The sequence below is a fragment of the Aquarana catesbeiana genome, linkage group LG03 (genome assembly GCF_042186555.1).
Source record: "Aquarana catesbeiana isolate 2022-GZ linkage group LG03, ASM4218655v1, whole genome shotgun sequence".
NCBI classification, from domain to species: Eukaryota; Metazoa; Chordata; class Amphibia; order Anura; family Ranidae; genus Aquarana; species Aquarana catesbeiana.
The window spans coordinates 427,475,972-427,498,671 of record NC_133326.1 but is presented as its reverse complement, the minus strand read 5'-3'; the positions used below and the strand labels follow the sequence as shown (position 1 = coordinate 427,498,671).

Sequence of the window (22,700 nt, the reverse complement as noted above, 5' to 3'; positions counted from 1 at the left end):
AAGCTATGGGGTGTGGAACTAAGTGAAGAGTTCCCCTTTAGTGTATACATAATATACAAAACACATGTCAAATGAATAATCAATCCAAAAATAAAATTTTTATTTTTGGATTGATTATTCATTTGACATGTGTTTTGTATATTATGTATACACTAAAGGGGAACTCTTCACTTAGTTCTAAATATTTGGTTTGGTGATGATGTGTATGATCACCAATCTGTTTTAGCGCGATTCAACCCCCCTTTTTTTTCTTATTTAATTTCACTGCGTTTGTGTTACATAGATGAATCGCGGCTATAATTGTTATTGTTTATGTATTTCACTGTAGCGCAGTTATTCCCCTCATTTTTCTTATGGGGTGTGGAGACTGGAGCCAGCTGAATTTAGGAAAGTGAGGGCAAAGGGGAAAGAAATATGATCGTTTCTCTACCCATTAGAGCCAATGAATTTAAAAGTCAATAAAAACCAAGGATCCTCCACCGGGGAGGGGCTGATTGCTCTGATCCAAACTGTTAAAAGTGCATCTTCCTGTACCTCTCCCTGCCAGGCGATCTTCATTGTTCGTTTTTCCTGACGATTTGTATGTGATGGCTTTTATATTGCCGAATATAAAATGTTTGAATCCTAAGAGTCAAGAAAAACAGCTTTATGAACTTTAAAAAAAAAAAAAAAAAAAAGCTAGGAACATACATAAATATAAATGGGAAGCGCATCATTAAATGCATGTTTTCATGTAAATAAATCTGGTGAGATCCTTCTGGACATGTCAGTTGCTAGAGCGTGAGAAGAAAATCCTTTACCTGTAAAAGAAAAAAATGTGTTTACTTTTTATAAACAACCACCTATGTTAGAAACACAGTCTGCAATAGTGACCCTGCTCACCTGAAAGTTACCATGCCTAATTATTTCAATACTTCTAATGACTGACACAGAATAGTTATGTAGACAGGGTTTGTTAAAAGGACTTATAAATGCTATAAGCTGGCAACAAAGTATTAGAGCCAGGAGTCATTTTCACAATGTTAGCGACTTCAATCTACAAATCAGGTATCTTTTTTGAATTGTAGCGCCAGACCTCCAGATCAACATGTATTGCAAAGAGCACAGAAACATTTGCAGCTAGACCAACACTTACAATCTCTACTTATGCTATAATGCATATTTTTGACTTTTCCCTCAACCCCTTCCTTACATGCCATAGCCAAAAGATGGCTATAGCATGGCTCTCTCATTCCAGGAGGGCCTACTTGGACATTCTCCTGTGAACAAGTTTCCCGCATGCCCCCTGGGATGTGCATCGGAAGTGATTGTGATGGCTGTGTGCCTTGGATACAGTGCATCACCGATAGGGGTAAAAGGCCAATCACAGCGGCCATTTACCACGCGATCACCGTGTCCAATCACATGCCAGCACACAGTTGTAAACAAAGCAGGGTCTCCTTCCCTCACACAGAGACGAAGTGTGAGAGAAGGAGACGTTCTGTGCCTGAGACAGTAAGTGATCTGTTTACATTGCCACCCAGTGCTCATAAGTGTGTGCTCACCAGTGCCACTTATCAGTGCCAGTCAGTGGTGCCTCATTAGTGCTGCCTCACCAGTGCCGCTCATCAGTGCCACCCCATAAGTGGAGTCTCATCAGTGCAGCTTATCAGCACCCATCAGCGGAGCCTCATTAGTGCACATCAGTACAGCCTAATTAGTGCCCTTCAGCACCCATCAGTGCAGCCTCTATAGCGCCCATCAGTGCATCCTTATCAGTGCAGCCTCCTCAGTGCCCATCAGTGCACCCTCATCAGTGCAGCCACATCTGTACCAATCCCCCATCACATCATAGCCCACAGCCACCACTATGGCTAAAAAATTATTTACCAGTGAGGAGGCATACCAAATCCTAAGTTTGACCAACGAGAGCAGTGGGGAGCCCTCTGTGTCTAAATCCGATTCTGAACACAAACCAGTTTTAAACAGTGGGTCTGCAACAGAATCAGAGGAGGAGGAAAGTGTGCCCACCAAACAAATGGTGAGGAGCAGGCAACTACTAGTAGTGCAGTGGCATCCACCAGAAAGAGTACCTCTGCAATAAAGGCCAGGTACTAGTGGGGTGTCACCTCATCCCCAAAGGGTTAGGGCCCATGCCAGTCTTCCATATGCTCTTCAAAACCCTCTATGGCTTCCCCCTAGCTTAGGAGCAGCTAAGATACCCACTTTTACTGCCCAGCCAGGTGTCCAGGTGGACACAGAAAATTTTGCCACCTATCACCTATTGATTTTTTTTAAATTTTGTTTTTACTAATGATTTACGAAGTTCAATTGTGGACCAGAGCTACCTCTATGCCCAACAACATCTCCCCTTGCACTGTTGGTTACCTTGTTACAGCATACTACTCCATACAGATTTTATCTATATTGAGCACATTGTGTTTTCATCAGTCATTGTCTGCTTGACACAAAAACTTGTTTATTGGACACTTTGTATTGAAACATTAGTTTAGCGCTGCTAAAGCCTATATTTTCCTTAGGGTGTGTAGACATGTTTATTACTATCTGATTTATTTAATAACAGCAGCTAAAGGGTCTGTGACCTTTTTAGTTTAATAGGTTCATGAGCGTTGAGGGAAAGTAGAGACTTTCTTTTGAGTGATTGTTCACTTTTATTGTTTTAAATACCCTGGACTGTTCACTTTATAAAAATGGGTCATTTTGAGAGTATTTGTACTGTCCTGACATTTCAGGGCCTCAATAAATGAGGCAGTCAGTACATCAGGATTTATCAATTTTCAATGATACATAGCATAGCTTGTAGACTAACTTTCACACAGATTAAAAAATATACACTAATTTGCGTTATTTTTACCAAAGATATGTAGCAGTATAAATGTTGGCCTAAATTTATGAAGAAATATTACTGATTTGCAAAATGTTATAATAGAAATTTAAAAAAAACACAGTGGTGCTTAACCGGCGTTTATGTGCAGTGGCCGGGTGGGCTATCTCTCCTTCTGAGTGGACGTTCAGGAACGTCCCTCAGAAGGAGCGGGATCCCGCGCAGCGGCGTGATCCCGATGCACTCGTGTCACCCGGACACGGCGCATCTCCGATCGGCAGGAGGGCTCTGCGATTGGCCCTCCTGATCACATGACGGCCATGTCGAATCACAGCCGTCATGTGATGTAAACACAGAGCCGGTTGCTAGGCAATCGGCTCTCCTCTCCTCACACGGAAGTTGTCAGTGAGGAGAGGAGAGCGGATCGCTGCAGCCGGCTGGTGATCAGTGAGTATGAGCTGTTTTTTACAGCTTTTTACTCACTGATCACCAGTCTAGTGTCACCACACACATGTAAAAACACAAAACAAACAAAGTAAACACACAATGTCCCCAAAACACATGTCCCCACATAGTAAAAACACATGTCCCCCACATATGTCCCAGTAAAATCACATGTCCCAATGATTATCTGCACACATATGTCACCTGCGCACATCTGTACATGATCATTTGCGCACGTGTCCGTGATCACACGAACCAATTATTATACACTTAACGGGATTTTTTTTACCAAAAACATTTAGCAGAATACGTTTTGGCTTAAATTTATGACAACATTTGATTTTATTGGATTTGTTTTAAAATAGAAAGAAGAAAATATTGTTTTTTTTTCCAAATTTCCGCTCTTTTTTCGCTTATATCGCAAAAAATAAAAAACGGAGTCTTGAATAAATACCACCAAAAGAAAGCTCTATTTGTGTTAACATAATGAAAAAAATGTAATTTGGGTACAGCGTAGCATGACCGCGCAATTGTCATTGAAAGTGTGAGAGCGCTGAAAGCTGAAAATTGGTCTGGGAAGGAGGGGGGCGAAAGTGCCCAGTATTGGGGTGGTTAAATACCACCAAAAGAAAGCTCTATTTGTGTGAGAAAAAAATTATAATTTCATTTGGGTAAAGTGTAGCATGATGAAGTAATTGTCATTCCAAGAACAGTAATGACAGCACTGAAAGCTGAAAATTGGCCTGGTTAGGAAGCGGGTATATGTGCCCATTAAGCAAGTGGTTAACCCCCACACACACACACACACACACACACACACACAAACACTATATATAAAAACGCTTTTCTGACATCGGAGGACCTGTAGACTTCATCAAATCTATATATTCTCAGCAAAAGATATATTAAAATCTTAGTGCAAACACAATTATATATTTTTTGTAACCGGTTGCGGACCAGCCGCCATCACTATACAGCAGCAGATTGACACCGATGCGTGAATCGCCGTAGATGTACGTTGGCTGCGTGCGTGGGTAGGGGCGTGCACACCCGCCGTCCCCGCAACGATCGGATTAGCTTCAGTCTACAGGCCCAGGCCAATGATTTTTGGTCTGGACCTGCTGATCGGTTCTGGCGAATGGCAAACTGTCGTCTGCCTGTGTGACGTAAACACAGACAGAGGAAGTGATGTCATCTTCCCTCGTGGAGCCCTTTTCGGTTCCAGTGCGAGAGGAGAAGACATCTTACTGTGAGTACACCAACACTACATTATCACCAGTACACGTAGGCACACCCCGATCGCCCCCCGCCCCCCAGTTAACCCTTTCACTCCCTGTCACAGTGCCACCAAGTGCAGTTTTCATATTTTTACTGATCACTGTACTGGTGTCACTTGTGTATAGGGATCATTTATGGTCATGCTGAATCACTATGTTTGCTGTGTTAATTAGGTATATTCTGTATTCCTCTGTCAGCACTGCAAAGTGATAAACATGTTTTGTAACAAAATCAAAAAGAGGGTCCAATGGACCCAGGCAGCGCTTATAAATGTGATTAGTCATAAACCATGAGCAATCAATGTAATAAGGGTTCATTCATTGAAGTACATTGATATAAACAGCACATTAATAAAACAGAGAAACAAGAAGTCCTTTTGAAAACTGTTCTTCTGGAACAAACTTTTCAGAGAGGCGCTGTCACCAAAAGGTAATCCCAACCACACGTGCTCAAATGGAGGGGGGGTGTGCAAGAAATCCCCCTCTTAGTAAAACTCTTACCAGATAAGAGCTTGATCTTAGCGTGTATGTCATCCAAAACAGTGGAAACCGGACTCAAATCACTGTTATATAGGCAATGAAAGAGAAGGATTGGACATAGCGTAATCTCGTTCATATTAATTTTATTATATAAAAAACAGTAGAGGAAAACCCCCCCAAGGGTGGAGCCATACGACGTACGTAGACACATCAGTGAGCTCAGGGAAAGACAGCTCCGATCCCCATTGAAGTTATCCGCTAAGGGCAGTAGGAGACGCTGTGGAACCTGGGGTTATCTGATGTATTTCTGTGAACACCGCTTATATATATGCGCATTCTTGTAAGTGTACATCTTGAAGGGGGGTTTTCCTCCACTGTTTTTTATATAATAAAAATAATATAAACGAGATTATGCTATGTCCAATCCTTCTCTTTCATTGCCTATATAACTGAGTGATTTGAGTTCTGCTATGGATTAAAGAAGGAGGATATCGGCTAGGATTTCCACCGTTTTGGATGACATACACGCTAAGATCAAGCTCTTATCTGGTAAGAGTTTTACTAAGAGGGGGACTTCTTGCACACCCCCCTCTCCATTTGAGCATGTGTGGTTGGGATTCCCTTTTGGTGACAGCGCCTCTCTGAGAAGTTTGTTCCGGAAGAACAGTTTTCACAAGGACTTGTCGTTTCTCTGTTTTATTAACTACTTGCCGACCGCCTCACGCAGATATACTGCGGCAGAATGGCACAGGCAGGCAAAGCAACGTATGGGTACGTTACTTGCCTCCCGTGGACGGGAGGTAATGTAAACAGCGGCAGAGGAAGTGATGTCATCTCTCCTCGGCTCGGTATTTTCCGTTCCGGCGCCGAGGAGAGAAGACATCTGAGTGAGTGCACCAACACAACACACACCGTAAAACACACCAGGCACACTTTACACCCCTCAATCACACACCCCCCCCCCCCCCGTCACAGTGACACCAAGCAGTTTTTTTTCTGATTACTGCACTGGTGTCAGTTTGTGACAGTTAGAAGTGGTAGGGCAGTTAGTGTTAGCCCCCTTTAGGTCTAGGATACCCCCCTAATAAACTTTTAACCCCTTGATCACCCCCCGTCGCCAATGTCACTAAGCGATCGTTTTTATGATCGCTGTATTAGTGTCACTGGTGACGCTAGTTAGGGAGGTAAATATATAGGTTCACCGTCAGCGTTTTATAGCGTCAGGGACCCTCATATACTACCTAATAAAGGTTTTTAACCCCTTGATTGCCCCCTAGTTAACCCTTTCACCAGTGATCACCGTATAACTTATGGGTGACGCTGGTTAATTAGTTTATATTTTATAGTGTCAGGGCACCCGCTGTTTATTACCTAATAAAGGTTTAGCCCCCTGATCGCCCGGCGGTGATATAACTTAGGTTTTAGGGTCAGATAGGGTCTGTGTCGCCCCTGGCAGCGTCAGGTTAGCGCCAGTACCGCTAACACCCACGCCCGCAGTATACACCTCCCTTAGTGGTATAGTATCTGAACGGATCAATATCTGATCCGATCAGATCTATACTAGCGTCCCCAGCAGTTTAGGGTTCCCAAAAACGCAGTGTTAGCGGGATCAGCCCAGATACCTGCTAGCACTTGCGTTTTGCCCCTCCGCCCGGCCCAGCCCACCCAAGTGCAGTATCGATCGATCACTGTCACTTACAAAACACTGAACACACATAACTGCAGCGTTCGCAGAGTCAGGCCTGATCCCTGCGATCGCCAACAGTTTTTTTGGTAGCGTTCTGGTGAACTGGCAAGCACCAGCCCCAGACAGCGTCAGGTTACTGTCAGTAGCGCTAACACCCATGCACGCACCGTACACCTCCCTTAGTGGTATAGCATCTGATCAGATCAGATCTATACTAGCGTCCCCAGCAGTTTAGGGTTCCCAAAAACGCAGTGTTAGCGGGATCAGCCCAGATACCTGCTAGCACTTGCGTTTTGCCCCTCCGCCCGGCACAGCCCACCCAAGTGCAGTATCGATCGATCACTGTCACTTACAAAACACTGAACACACATAACTGCAGCGTTCGCAGAGTCAGGCCTGATCCCTGCGATCGCCAACAGTTTTTTTTGGTAGCGTTCTGGTGAACTGGCAAGCACCAGCCCCAGACAGCGTCAGGTTACTGTCAGTAGCGCTAACACCCATGCACGCACCGTACACCTCCCTTAGTGGTATAGCATCTGAACGGATCAATATCTGATCTGATCAGATCAGATCTATACTAGCGTCCCCAGCAGTTTAGGGTTCCCAAAAACGCAGTGTTAGCGGGATCAGCCCAGATACCTGCTAGCACCTGCTTTTGCCCCTCCGCCCAGCCCACCCAAATGCAGTATTGATCGTTCGCAGAGTCAGGCCTGATCCCTGCGATCGCCAACAGTTTTTTTGGTAGCGCTCTGGTGAACTGGCAAGCACCAGCCCCAGACAGCGTCAGGTTACTGTCAGTAGCGCTAACACCCATGCACGCACCGTACACCTCCCTTAGTGGTATAGCATCTGATCAGATCAGATCTATACTAGCGTCCCCAGCAGTTTAGGGTTCCCAAAAACGCAGTGTTAGCGGGATCAGCCCAGATACCTGCTAGCACTTGCGTTTTGCCCCTCCGCCCGGCACAGCCCACCCAAGTGCAGTATCGATCGATCACTGTCACTTACAAAACACTGAACACACATAACTGCAGCGTTCGCAGAGTCAGGCCTGATCCCTGCGATCGCCAACAGTTTTTTTTGGTAGCGTTCTGGTGAACTGGCAAGCACCAGCCCCAGACAGCGTCAGGTTACTGTCAGTAGCGCTAACACCCATGCACGCACCGTACACCTCCCTTAGTGGTATAGCATCTGAACGGATCAATATCTGATCTGATCAGATCAGATCTATACTAGCGTCCCCAGCAGTTTAGGGTTCCCAAAAACGCAGTGTTAGCGGGATCAGCCCAGATACCTGCTAGCACCTGCTTTTGCCCCTCCGCCCAGCCCACCCAAATGCAGTATTGATCGTTCGCAGAGTCAGGCCTGATCCCTGCGATCGCTAACAGGTTTTTTTTGTAGCATTTTGGTGAACTGGCAAGCACCAGCGGCCTAGTACACCCCGGTCGTAGTCAAACCAGCACTGCAGTAACACTTGGTGACGTGGCGAGTCCCATAAGTGCAGTTGAAGCTGGTGAGCACAAGTAGTGTCCCGCTGCCACCAAGAAGAAGACAAACACAGGCTCGTCGTGCCCATAATTCCCTTCCTACTGCATTCGCCAATCCTAATTGGGAACCCACCACTTCTGCAGCACCCGTACTTCCCCCATTCACATCCCCAACCAAATGCAGTCGGCTGCATGAGAGGCATTTTCTTTATGTGCTCCCGAGTACCCCTACCCAACGAACCCCCCCAAAAAAGATGTCGTGTCTGCAGCAAGCGTGGATATAGGCGTGACACCCGCTATTATTGTCCCTCCTGTCCTGACAATCCTGGTCTTTGCATTGGTGAATGTTTTGAACGCTACCATACACTAGTTGAGTATTAGCGTAGGGTACAGCATTGCACAGACCATGCACACTTTCACAGGGTCTCCCAAGATGCCATCGCATTTTGAGAGACCCGAACCTGGAACTGGTTACAGTTATAAAAAAAGTGTAAAAAATAAATAAATAAATAAAAACCACACAAAAAAATATATGAAATAAAAAAAAATAGTTGTGTTTTATTGTTCTCTCTCTCTCTCTATTGTTCTGCTCTTTTTTACTGTATTCTATTCTGCAATGTTTTATTGTTATTATGTTTTATCATGTTTGCTTTTCAGGTATGCAATTTTTTATACTTTACTGTTTACTGTGTTTTATTGTTAACCATTTTTTTGTCTTCAGGTACGCCAGTCAGCTGCAGTGCGGATTTATTTATCTTGACAGCAACAGCGTTTGCTCCCACAATATATAAAGCCGTGACTCCAGTGGAGGTGATATATGCCGAAGCATGGGGGCAGCCAGGGCGGAGGAGCGATTTGCTCCTAACTTTTGGGGTAGATGCCCCCATGCTTCGGCATATATAAATGGTGCATGTACGCCCATCATTAGAAGTGGGTGGATGAGGGGTGTGGCCGAATGTGATCGAGGCAAGATGTGTTTCTCGGGAATTCCACATCTATCCTGAAGATTAATCCGTTTTTCGGAGCTTTCTGTTCAATATTCCGGGCTAGTACATCTGCGGGCTGAGATCGGTAAGTACCGGTCATGAGAAGGAACCGTTACAAGCAGGACAAGACATCTCAGCACTCCCAGAGACAAACACGCTCTGCACAAGGCCTGGAACAGGGATCCTCCGCCGCCATCTTACCTCCTCAGCAGTTCACTGGAGGAACTAAGAGACGAGCCAGGCAGATGGAGAAGGCAGCGGCTGATGCAGATCCAGAGAATCCCCTGCAGACACCCTCAGGTCAGGAGATAGCATCGGATGCAATTTCCAAGACCCATCTTAGAGGCCATAGACGCCAGTAAGGCGGCGGTGATGGTAAGGATTGACCATCTTGCCACTAAATGCCCACTCATTAGGCATGACCTGGATAAAATCCGGGGTAGACTTACCACAGCAGAGGACAGAATTTCCGAAGTGGAGGATGTGACACACTCACAGGACGCGCAGTTGTCTGAGTTGCAAGAGATGGTAAAATCGCTCCAACATAGAGCCGAGGACGCAGAAGACCGGCAAAGGAGGAATAATGTTCGGGTGGTCGGGTTACCTGAAGGGGCGGAAGGGGTTAAAACCGCCATGTTTGCGGAGCAATTTTTTAAGCAGATTCTGCAGTTGGGCGATCTTCCCCCTACATATGTTGTAGAGCGTGCACACAGAGTCCCTACGGGTGTGCGTCCTCCTGGAGCGTTCCACGACCATTCTTGGTGAGATTTCAACTACAGGGACCGGGATATGATCCTCACGGAATCCAGGAAACATCAGGAGCTGATATTTGAAAATACCAAAATAATGCTATTTTCTGATTTTTCTGCGGAAACTCAACGGAAAAGAAGATCCTTCAATGAAGTCCGTAAGAGAATGAGGGAACGGGAGATCTAATATAGCATGCTATACCCAAGCAGGCTGCGGGTACAGTACAAAGGCACCGTTACATTTTTTGATAATCCGTTGGAAGCCAGTGAATGGCTTGACAGAAATGCCTAAAGCTGCTGGGTGCTATACTAAAATTGCCCTAATGCTGCATTTGTGATCATTGCAGAATAGATTACTGTGTTCTCGGCACGCCCGAGGCTTCCTTGATGATCTTGCATTCTTTTTCTTATTTTTTTGTTGATTGGTTCCCTTTTTTCTGTGGGCATTTACTAACCTCTGGATTACCCCTTGGATGTTTGGAATACTTCGTATGTGTATATATATATATATATATATATATATATATATATATATATATATATATACATACACACACACACATACACTATATATATATATATATATATATATATATATATATATATATATACACATACACACACACACACACACACACACACACACGAGTACTCTGTTTCTCCTGCTGCTCAAGATCTTTTTCTTTTTTATTCCTTTCATTGTGATATCTGCAAGGGGCCACCAGAGGGCTCCATGAGATTGCTTGGCTGCCTTGCTATACAGCTAAGCGTATGTTTTCTACTGCTCCTTGATCCTTTTCCCATGGGGCTCCATGAAGAGAAGACAAGAAGAGGCTACGTAATAAACTTGCCAAACATTTCGTCACTAGGTTGCTGACTTCCTAATCTTTTTTTTTTTGTTCTCCCCTTTTTTGGGAGTTTTGGGATAAAGGCTGGTATAAGGGCGGGGAGGGTTTGTTGTAACTCGGTTCACTACTCACAAAGGGTAAATGCTTTACGATGTTTATGGCATTGGTCTATTGTTTCTTCCAGTACATGTAGATTGTACTGGGCATCGCACTATGGGTCCTGGAACTCAAGCTTTCCGGTAAAGATTGATGGCTCATTGTGCTAAAATTGTGTCCTGGAATGTGAGAGGATTGAATAACAAACACAAACGAATATCGATATTTCAATTCCTCAAGCATTCCAAGCCCCATATCACCTTTTTGCAAAAGACACACCTTGATGGTAGCAGGGTCCTGGCATTACGCAGGCCCTGGGTTCAAAAAGCCTTTCATGCTACATTCTCTACTTTTGCTAGAGGAGTCTCGATCCTTATTAGCAAGGCTCTACCTTGCACAATACATTAGGTGTTCTCAGACCAGGAAGGGAGATATGTGGCTGTCTTACTAGACATTTTTCAACATAAGATGATATAAGCAAATGTATATTTACCACCCCCTATTAATGTGCAAGTTTATGACATGTTCACTAGATTAGTCCCATTTGCTCACCTTCCTTTGGTATTAATGGGAGATTTTAATGCTATTTTAGATGCCCTGGGCTCCTCCAACCCGGGAGGATGGGGTCGGCAGATATTCTTTCCTGGGCTTCGGTAACTGGGTTAACTGAGTTGTGGAGAGCCAAAAACCCTCATCGCAGAGCGTACTCTCACGTCTCGGCGACTCACCACTCATCAGCCAGGATTGATTTAGCTTTTGGGAACCAATCGGTGCTTTCATTTGTGAAGGATATTGACTACCTGGCCGGGGGTATTTCTGATCATTGCCCCTTATCCCTTAATCTTAACTTCTCTGCGGAGAGGGAAACGGGGGGTTGGCGGCTCTCACCGGGGTGGCTACAAAATGAGCAGGTATCTTCCTGGGTAAGGGAGTCAATTGCCTCTTATTGGTCAAACAACGAGGACTCGGCTGACCCTTCAGTGGTCTGGGACTCTTTCAAAGCAGTGGTGAGGGGTGAGTGCATCTCCGCCATCAAGGCTGAGAGGGTGGCCCACAATGCAGAAATACTTAGGATACAAGATCAAGAGAAGGAATGTGCGGAGAGACATGCCAGTGACCCCTCCGATACTACATATTTGTCGTTGGAGGCTAGGCGTCTTCTCTCCCTGAACTTCTCTGATCTGGCTCATAGAGATGTAACTAATAGGGTGAATTCTGTGTTCTTGGAAGGAGATAAAAATGGGAAACTGTTGGCAAGATTAGTGGCGGTAGATAACCAAATTACTAATATCCCGGTGATTAAGGGGAAGAGTGGGGTGCTAGTTAGTGATCCTGTGGACATATTAGGAGAATTTCCTGATTTCTTTGAGAGGACCTATATGCCCCCATCCCAAATTATGACCTGGATGCCTTGGATACCCTTCTGGAGGATCTTACCCTCCTGAGGTTATCTGATGATGAAAGGTTGGTGTTGGATGCTAAGATAACTAACAAAGAAATAGTTGCAGTAATTTTTGACTTTCCCCCTAATAAGGCCCCTGGACCGGATGGCATCCCCGCAGATTTTTATAAAATCTACGCTGATGAATTGACACCTAGACTGAATACGCTTCTAGCCAAGTGTCTGGAACTGAATGAGCTTCCAACATCTATGCTGGATGTGTACATGGTCCTGTTGCCGAAGCCAGGAAAGGATCCAGTAGAACGTGCATCTTATAGACCTATTTTAAACATGGATCTGAAGATATTGACAAAGATCCTGGCAAAAAGGCTGGTTGCGGTAATTCCCTCTCTTGTTGATATAGATCAGACCAGTTTCATGCCCGGAAAGTCTACGGATACTAATCTGAGAAGATTGTTTACCCATCTTCAGCTTTCCGGGTGTGAGGCGGGCTCCAGAATAATTGTATCGATCGACATAGAAAAAGCGTTCGATTCAGTCGACTGGAAGTACATGCTTAGAGTACTGGGTAAAATGGGGTTTGGCAAGGTGTTTCTGCAATGGATTACCTTATTGTATAGTAAGCCAAGAGTGGCAATTCGGCTGGGTAAGTCTACAGCTCCCTTTTTCTCAGTGGGCAGAGGCACTAGACAGGGGTGTCCTTTGTCCCCTTTTATTTTTGCACTTACGATGGAACCTCTGCCAGTGGCTCTTAGGTCATCTAGCGAAGTTCACGCCATAAGAGTTGGTACAATCAAAGAATGTTTGGCTTTATATGCCAACGACATGTTACTGTTTCTAGAAGACCCAGGGTCCTCGTTACAGGCGGCTCTGAGAATATTAAATAATTTCACCACCTTTTCGGGGTTAAAAATAAATTGTAGTAAATCCTCCATTTTACCGTTAGACGCGGGGGCCAAGGAAAAAGCTGACCATAGTCTGCCGCTAAAAAGGGTATCTTCCATTACATATTTAGGGGTGAAGATTTCAGCTGAGAGTTCTGACTACATGACCCTCAATTTAGTGCCACTTTTGAATTTTTTCAAGCAAAGGGCCCAAGCGTGGCAGAGGCTCCCACTGTGACTCATAGGGAGGATAAATTTATTAAAAATGAAAACTCTTCCAATCATTTTATATTTTTTAAGACATGCCACGGTGTGGATCCCTAGGTCCTTTTTTAAGCAATTGGACAGTATCACTAGCTCGTTTTTGTGGGCTCCCAAGCAACCACGGATAGGACTCAAGGTACTTCAGGAACCCTGGGGGAGTGGCGGGTTGGCTTTACTTGACTGGAGGAAGTATTACTTGGCCGGTCAGATGGTGTTTGCCCATAAATGGTTGATATCGGATGATGGGGACTCTGCCACAGTTGTGGAGGCAGCTCAATTGGGGTCATACGAGACCCTCCGATTAGCCCTCTACAGAGGTATCAAATCGGATCTACCACTTACGTTGGCTATGAAGGCTACTATTAAGGCTTGGGAGGAGGCGAAACAATTAGCATGTCCGAGATATTTGGGCTTCTCCCCACTGACCCTTGTGGGGGAATCCTAAGCTGCCTAAGTTTTATACATTCCCAGATCACATGATGTGGGTGGTAAGGGGCATAAAAACCCTAAAAGACATTACCAGAGATGGGACTCTTATGACCTTTGATCAACAAAGCCCGGCATGATCTCCCCAACCCATATTTTTCAGATTCTTACAACTTCGGCATGCCTTTCAGGCTCAGTTTGGGGATCAGGAATCCATCCCGTCATCCCTGGAGGATATGCTTATGCAGGAAGACTTCCCTAAAACATTATCAGTCACATATAGTGAAATGTTTAAAAAAAACTCCAGTGGCTTTATCAAAGTGTAGGCAACGTTGGGAGGTGGAGGTCCCTGACATAGATGGGGAGGATTGGGATGAGATGTGGGACAGGCCCTTTAAACATTTGGTTTCGGCAAGGGATAAATTAATACATTTCAAATTTTTACACAGAATCTATTTCACTCCTGCCAGACTAGCAGCAATATACCCTTCGGTCCCCTCGTACTGTTGGAGATGTGGTTTTTCACCGGCTGGTGCTGAGCACATCTTCTGGGAATGTACTCACATTAACCACTTCAGCCCTGGAAGGATTTACCCCCCTTCCTGACCAGAGCACTTTCTGCGATTCGGCACTGCGTTCGCTTTAACTGACAATTGCGCGGTCGTGCGACGTGGCTCCTGAAACAAAATTGACGTCCTTTTTTTCCCACAAATAGAGCTTTCTTTTGGTGGTATTTGATCATCTCTGCGATTTTTATTTTTTGCGCCATAAACAAAATAAGAGCGACAATTGAGATAAGAGCGAAAAAAACAGTTTTTTTCCTCAGTTTAGGCCGATCCGTAATTCTTCTACATATTTTTGGTAAAAAAAAAAAAAAAAAATTGCAATAAGCGTTTATGGATTTGTTTGCGCAAAAGATATAGCGTTTACAAAATAGGGGATAGTTTTCTGGCATTTTTATTAATTTTTTTTTTTTACTAGTAATGGTGGCAATCAGCGATTTTTTATTGTTACTGCGACGTTATGGCGGACATTTTTGACACATTTTTGGGACTATTGTCATTTATACAGCAATCAGTGCTATAAAAATGCATTGATTCCTGTATAAATGACACTGGCAGTGAAGGGGTTAACCACTAGGGGGCGGGGAGGGGTTAAGTGTGTCCTAGGGGAGTGATTTCTAACTGTCAGGGGGATGGGCTGGTGTGTGACGTCACTGATCTCTGCTCCGATGACAGGGAGCAGAGATCGAGTGACACTTGTCACTAGGCAGAACGGGGAGATGCTGTTTACAATGGCATCTCCCTGTTCACCCTCTCCGTGAGGCGATCGCGGGTATGCCCGCGGTGATCGAGTCCGCGGGACCCGCGACCCGACTCACGGAGACCGCGACAGGCGCGCGCACACAGCGGCAAATTCAAAGTAACGTACGGGTACCTTACTTTGCGCAGCCATGCCATTCTGCCGATGTAAATGTACAGGAGCCGGTTGGGAACCGGTTAAGCCCTTTTGGGAGGAGATGGTCTCGTGCATCTCAGATCTTCTGAGGATTCCTATTCCAGCATCCATTAAAGTCTGTCTATTGGGTTTGGTTGAGGAGGTGGTTCCCTTGACGGCTCTTAGAACGTTATTAACCATTCTATTTTTCTACGGGAGAAAAGCTATATTATTGAAATGGAAATCTGCTACACCTCCTGGTATACCCTTCTGGAAGGGATTGGTGAACTCCATGCTCACTTACTATAAAGCAACTTACCTGTCCAGGGGGTGCCAGAAAAAGTTTAATAGTGTGGCAGGCGTGGTTTAATTCAGATACTACTGCTGGATAAGATGGTTTAAGCTAATATTCTTTGTAACCAAAACTTGAAAACAACATTGCTTGGCAGTTTACAGTACCTGACCGCGAGATTGTGTTTCCAGCGCGATACCATCGCGCTGGTTCTCGGCGACAGGGTACTGTGAATGTCGCGCTGGCTCGCTCATCGGGAAAGGAAAACGTTGTTTTCCTCCCGCGATGAGTGACAGGCAGCGCTGACAGCTGTCTAGTATGAATCCTGAGGCGGGAACACCGCGCCAAATTTTAAATGAAAAAACCGGCGTGGGTTCCCCCCTCGGGGGCATACCAGGCCCTTAGGTCTGGCATGGATTGTAAGGGGAACCCCCTATGCCGAAAAATCGGCGTGGGGGTCCCCCCCAAATCCATACCAGACCCTTATCCGAGCACGCAGCCCGGCCGGCCAGGAAGGGGGGTGGGGACGAGCGAGCGCCCCCCCCCCCCCTCCTGAGCCGTACCAGGCCGCACGCCCTCAACATGGCGGGGTGGGTGCCTTGGGGGAGGGGGGCGCCCTGCGGCCCCCCCCACCCCAAAGCACCTTGTCCCCATGTTGATGAGAACAAGGGCCTCTTCCCGACAACCCTGGCCGTTGGTTGTCGGGGTCTGCGGGCGGGGGGCTTATCGGAATCCGGGAGCCCCCCCTTAATAAGGGGGCCCCCAGATCCCGGCCCCCCACCCTGTGTGAATGAGTTTGGGGTACATGGTACCCCTACCCATTCACCTAGGCAAAAGTGTCAATATAAAAAAAACACACTACACAGGTTTTAAGAATAATTTATTAGTCAGCTCCGGGGTCTTCTTCCGACTTCGGGGGGTCTCCTTCCGACTTCTCCCGGTGTTCGGCCTCTTCTCCCGGGCCCCGCCGCTATCTTCTTCCAGCTCTATTGCCAGCGAGGGGCCCGGTCTGCTGCCGCTGTCTTGTCGCCGCTGTCTCGCCGCCGCCGTCTCTCGGCTTCTTCTCTTCTTTTCTTCTTCCCCGATGTTGACACGACGCTCTCTCCGGCTCGAATGCTGTGTGCGAGCTGCGGAGCCATTTATATAGGCGGTAACCCCGCCCCTTACGACGTCATGGTCCCAGCATGCGCAGGGACTCTGGCGTCATAAGGGGGCGTGGCCCCAGAGTCCCTGCGCATGCTGGGACCATGACGTCGTAAGGGGGCGGGGTTACCGCCTATATAAATGGCTCCGCAGCTCGCACACAGCATTCGAGCCGGAGAGAGCGTCGTGTCAACATCGGGGAAGAAGAAAAGAAGAGAAGAAGCGGAGAGACAGCGGCGGCGGCGAGACAGCGGCGATAAGACAGCGGCGACAAGACAGCGGCAGCAGACCGGGCCCCTCGCTGGCAATAGAGCTGGAAGAAGATAGCGGCGGGGCCCGGGAGAAGAGGCCGAACACCGGGAGAAGTCGGAAGGAGACCCCCCGAAGTCGGAAGAAGACCCCGGAGCTGACTAATAAATTATTCTTAAAACCTGTGTAGTGTGTTTTTTTTTATATTGACACTTTTGCCTAGGTGAATGGGTAGGGGTACCATGTACCCCAAACTCATTCACACAGGGTGGGGGGCCGGGATCTGGGGGCCCCCTTATTAAGGGGGGGCTCCCGGATTCCGATAAGCCCCCCGCCCGCAGACCCCGACAACCAACGGCCAGGGTTGTCGGGAAGAGGCCCTTGTTCTCATCAACATGGGGACAAGGTGCTTTGGGGTGGGGGGGGCCGCAGGGCGCCCCCCTCCCCCAAGGCACCCACCCCCCCATGTTGAGGGCGTGCGGCCTGGTACGGCTCAGGAGGGGGGGGGGCGCTCGCTCGTCCCCACCCCCCTTCCTGGCCGGCCGGGCTGCGTGCTCGGATAAGGGTCTGGTATGGATTTGGGGGGGACCCCCACGCCAATTTTTCGGCATAGGGGGTTCCCCTTACAATCCATGCCAGACCTAAGGGCCTGGTATGCCCCCGAGGGGGGAACCCACGCCGGTTTTTTCATTTAAAATTTGGCGCGGTGTTCCCGCCTCAGGATTCATACTAGACAGCTGTCAGCGCTGCCTGTCACTCATCGCGGGAGGAAAACAACATTTTCCTTTCCCGATGAGCGAGCCAGCGCGACATTCACAGTACCCTGTCGCCGAGAACCAGCGCGATGGTATCGCGCTGGAAACACAATCTCGCGGTCAGGTACTGTAGGGTCTAAATAGACCTTTTTTTTTTTAAAAATTGGGAGTACCTGTCACTACCTATTGCTATCATAGGGGATATTTACATTCCCTGAGATAACAATAAAAATGATAAAAAAAAAAAAAAAAAAAAATGAAAGAAACTGTTAAAAAAGCAAAAAAATAAGAAAAAAATAAATAAATAAAAAGCACCCCTGTCCCCCCCCCCCCCCTGTTCTCACGCAAAGGCGAATGTAAGTGTCGGTCTGGCGTCAAATGTAAACAGCAATTGCACCATGCATGTGAGGTATCACCGCGAAGGTCAGATCGAGGGCAGTAATTTTAGCAGTAGACCTCCTCTGTAAATCTAAAGTGGTAACCTGTAAAGGCTTTTAAAGGCTTTTAAAAATGTATTTAGTTTGTCGCCACTGCACGTTTGTGGGCAATTTTAAAGCATGTCATGTTTGGTATCCATGTACTCGGCCTAAGATCATCTTTTTTATTTCATCAAACATTTGGGCAATATAGTGTGTTTTAGTGCATTAAAATTTTAAAAAAGTGTGTTTTTTTCCCAAAAAAATGCGTTTTAAAAATCACTGCGCAAATACTGTGTGAAAAAAAAATGAAACACCCACCATTTTAATCTGTAGGGCATTTGCTTTAAAAAAATATATATAATGTTTAGGGGTTCAAAGTCATTTTCTTGCAAAAAAAAAAAAAAAAATTTTTCATGTAAACAAAAAGTGTCAGAAAGGGCTTTGTCTTCAAGTGGTTAGAAGAGTGGGTGATGTGTGACATAAGCTTCTAAATGTTGTGCATAAAATGCCAAGACAGTTCAAAACCCCCCCAAATGACCCCATTTTGGAAAGTAGACACCCCAAGCTATTTGCTGAGAGGCATGTCGCGTCCATGGAATATTTTATATTGTGACACAAGTTGCGGGAAAAAGACAATTTTTTTTTTTTTTTTTTTTGCACAAAGTTGTCACTAAATGATATATTGCTCAAACATGCCAAGGGGATATGTGAAATTACACTCCAAAATACATTCTGTTGCTTCTCCTGAGTACGGGGATACCACATGTGTGAAACTTTTTGGGAGCCTAGCCGCGTACGGGACTCCGAAAACAAAGCACCGCCTTCAGGCTTTCTAAGGGCGTAAATTTTTGATTTCACTCTTCACTGCCTATCACAGTTTCAGAGGCCATGGAATCCCCAGGTGGCACAAACCCCCCCAAATGACCCTATTTTGGAAAGTAGACACCCAAAGCTATTTGCTGAGAGGTATAGTGAGTATTTTGCAGACCTCACTTTTTGTCAAAGTTTTGAAAAAAAAAAAAATGTTTTCTTGTCTTTCTTCATTTTCAAAAACAAATGAGAGCTGCAAAATACTCACCATGCCTCTCAGCAAATAGCTTGGGGTGTCTACTTTGGGTCATTTGGGGGGGGGGGGGTTGTGCTATCTTGGCATTTTATGGCCTTCAAAACTGATATGTAGTGAGGAGTGAATAAAAAAATTGACACCCTTAGAAATCATGAAGGCGGTGATTGGTTTTGGGGCCCCGTATGCAGATAGGCTCCCAAAAAGTCCCACACATGTGGTATCCCCGTACTCAGGAGAAGCAGCAGAATGTATTTTGGGGTGTAATTCCACATATGCCCATGGCATGTTTGAGCAATATATCATTTAGTGACAACTTTGTGCAAAAAAATTAAATACATTTGTCACTTTCCTGCAACTTGTGTCAAAATAGAAAATATTCCATGGACTCAACATGCCTCTCAGCAAATAGCTTGGGGTGTCTACTTTCCAAAATGGGGTCATTTGGGGGGGGGGGGGGGGGGGTTTGTGCCATCTGGACATTTTATGGCCTTCAAAACTGTGATAGGTAGTGAGGAGTGAAATCAAAAATTTACGCCCTTGGAAATCCTGAATGCGGTGATTGGTTTTTGGGGCCCCGTGCGCGGCTAGGCTCCCAAAAAGTCCCACACATGTGGTATCTCATACTCAGGAGAAGCAGCTAAATGTCTTTTGGGGTGCAATTCCACATATGCCCATGGCCTGTGTGAGCAATATATCATTTAGCGACAACTTTTTGTAAATTTTTTTTTTTGTCATTATTCAATCACTTGGGACAAAAAAAAGTGCAATGCAAAAATTCTCAGCAATTTCCTTGGGGTATCTACTTTCCAAAATGGGGTCATTTGGGGGGTTTTGTACTGCCCTGCCATTTTAGCACCTCAAGAAATGACATAGGCAGTCAAACTAAAAGCTGTGTAAATTCCAGAAAATGTACCCTAGTTTGTAGACGCTATAACTTTTGCGCAAATCAATAAATATACTTATTTTTAACAAAGACATGTGGCCGAATACATTTTGGCCTAAATGTATGACTAAAATTGAGTTTATTGGATTTAAAGTAGAAAATATTTTTTTCCCAAAATTTTCGTTTTTTTCCCCGTTTATAGCGCAAAAAATAAAAAAACGCAGAGGTGATCAAATACCATCAAAAGAAAACTATTTGTGGGAAGAAAAGGACGCAAATTTCATTTGGGTACAGCATTGCATGACCGTGCAGTTAGCAGTTAAAGTGACGCAGTGCCAAATTGTAAAAAGTGCTCTGGTCAGGAAGGGGATAAATCCTTCCGGGGCTGAAGTGGTTAATGTGCTGTTTATATTGATGTACAGACTTCAGTGAATGAACCCTTATTACATTGATTGCTCATGGTTTATGACTAATCACATTTATATCAGAAAAAGACAAATTACCGCGCTTCACACACAATGAGGAACACCAAGAAGCTGCAGTTCTGATTTGTGAGGCATACACAAATAAATACAATATAAATAAAAATTATGAACCACGCTAAAAAACAAGTGAGATGGGCGCTACAAAATGACTAAAGCAAATATAACAATGAAGTAATCAGAGAAAAACACAAAATTATTTTCTATAAAGCAAAAATAAATAGAAATGAAAATAAGAAGTCCAGAAGACTCAAAGTGGTATCCAATAATATGTGCAAAGGGGCTTGACAGTTCATCAGGTGACACCATGTGAATCTACCACCAGTAAGATTGCACACTTTCCAGAGGTAAGCTGTATTCCAGCTTATAATGGAGTTAGCTGTTCATTCGATGGAGGCGTCCTATTCAGACCTCATTAAGAGAGGGAGACAGGCAAAGTGGCTCCGTCCAGGGGGTAGATGGACAATCAACGGCATAGACCCAAAAAGATGAAAAAACGAATCTCCATAGTGTAAAACAGTCATCAATAGTTTAAGAAAAAGGGTTACACTTACACAAATAGGTAGATAAAAAGCAGAACGAAGATGAAATGTAACAGCCGGCCGGCATGCAGACACCTGTTCAGGACGAGGTATTCGACGATGACGTCAGCGCGTCAACCATCCGACGTACGTTTCGTCTTAGAAAGACGTCGTCTAGGGAACGGGCGACTCACTGACTCATCGTTTTAAATAGACACAAACGAAAACCACGCCTCGTTGTGAAACTTAGGTGGCAGCACCAAAGCTCCTAGTCCGGAACAGGAAAAACTAAAACGTATTAAATGTATTGATGAGCTCACAGACAAGGAAACTTAAAAAAATCAATAAACAAAGACTAATAGTGAAGGCCCAAAAGGGCATTAATAACAGGGGAATGAACAGATATAATATGTTTGAAAAAAATTGTAAGCTAAAATATGGCGTTCATGAAAAGGCAACCAAGTGAATGGATAACGCACTATGCCATCTAGTGGGATAATAAGAAATGGAATATGTGAACAAATGATTAAAATTAATAAAGGTAGGCATGTAAAGACATTATGTCATCCATTGACCAAGAGGAAAGGATTAACCCTATGGCAGACATAGTGTCGGACATACCCAAAAGGTAGGAAAACAAGAAATATAAAATATATAATACATAATAAATTGTATATAATAGGCTCTATATAAATAGAGCCAGTGAAGTTGTTATATCCAAAAAATGACCAAAAAAAATTTAATTATTTCTTAATGAATTGAATTAAGGTACAGCAAAAAAGATCATTTAGTATAAGGTATAGCCACAAAAGGTTCACAACCAGTTTACAAAAAGGATTAAAACACTAAAGAATTATCTAAAAAGGCGGTCAGATCAACCTCAACATTAAGCCCAAAAGGGGTGTAGCATTTTAATTTATATATCCATGTCATCTCCAACCTAGAAATCCCACGTATTAAAGAACCACCCCTCCAATGGGGGGTATACTTATCGATCCCTAGAAAGATAGTCTTGGCAGGATCTCGATTGTGAGCCTGTTGGTCACATGCTCATTAAGCCTAACAGAAAGGGGGCACTTCGTCCTCCCAACATACTGTAGCCCGCAAGGGCATTGGAGAAGGTAGACAACCCGTTCAGTGGAGCATGTAATAAATGGTCTGATCTCAAATTCTACCGAGGTACTGGTAGAGATAAATTTGTGTGTTACTCTGTGTGTACAGCCACTAAGGGAACACACCCTACACCTTCTACATTGGAAGAAACCAGTCATATACTTGAAAAACCCTTTCTTGATTGGAGGGGGGTCAAGGACATTAGGGGCCACTCTACCCCTAAGGGAGGGGGCACCCTTATATATCACCTGTGGTTTCACTGGAAGGACATTGCCCAATACGTAATCATTCATAAGGACATACCAATGTCTCCTAATAAGCTTTGCCACATTTCTTGGAAAAGTAGCCACAAGGATGCATAGCGCTCTCAGAGGGAGGACATTGAGACAGAAGGGCGCCAACACCAGTCTCAGAAGCATCAACCTTAAGGATAAAAGGTAACGTAGGATCAGGATGTGCCAACACAGGAGCAGAAACAAAGGCAGC

General features: G+C 45.1%; 1 protein-coding gene across 1 annotated transcript in view; it reads right to left on the bottom strand.

The window, feature by feature from the left end:
* Positions 1 to 631: 631 nt before the first annotated feature.
* LOC141132415 (deoxycytidine kinase 2-like) overlaps positions 632 to 22,700 on the bottom strand; it is a 226,722-nt gene continuing 204,653 nt past the window's right edge. The window contains exon 7 of the mRNA XM_073620773.1: positions 632 to 800. Coding sequence (XP_073476874.1) covers positions 774 to 800 — 27 coding nt within the window. The 3' untranslated portion in view covers positions 632 to 773. The remainder of the gene's footprint in view (positions 801 to 22,700) is intronic.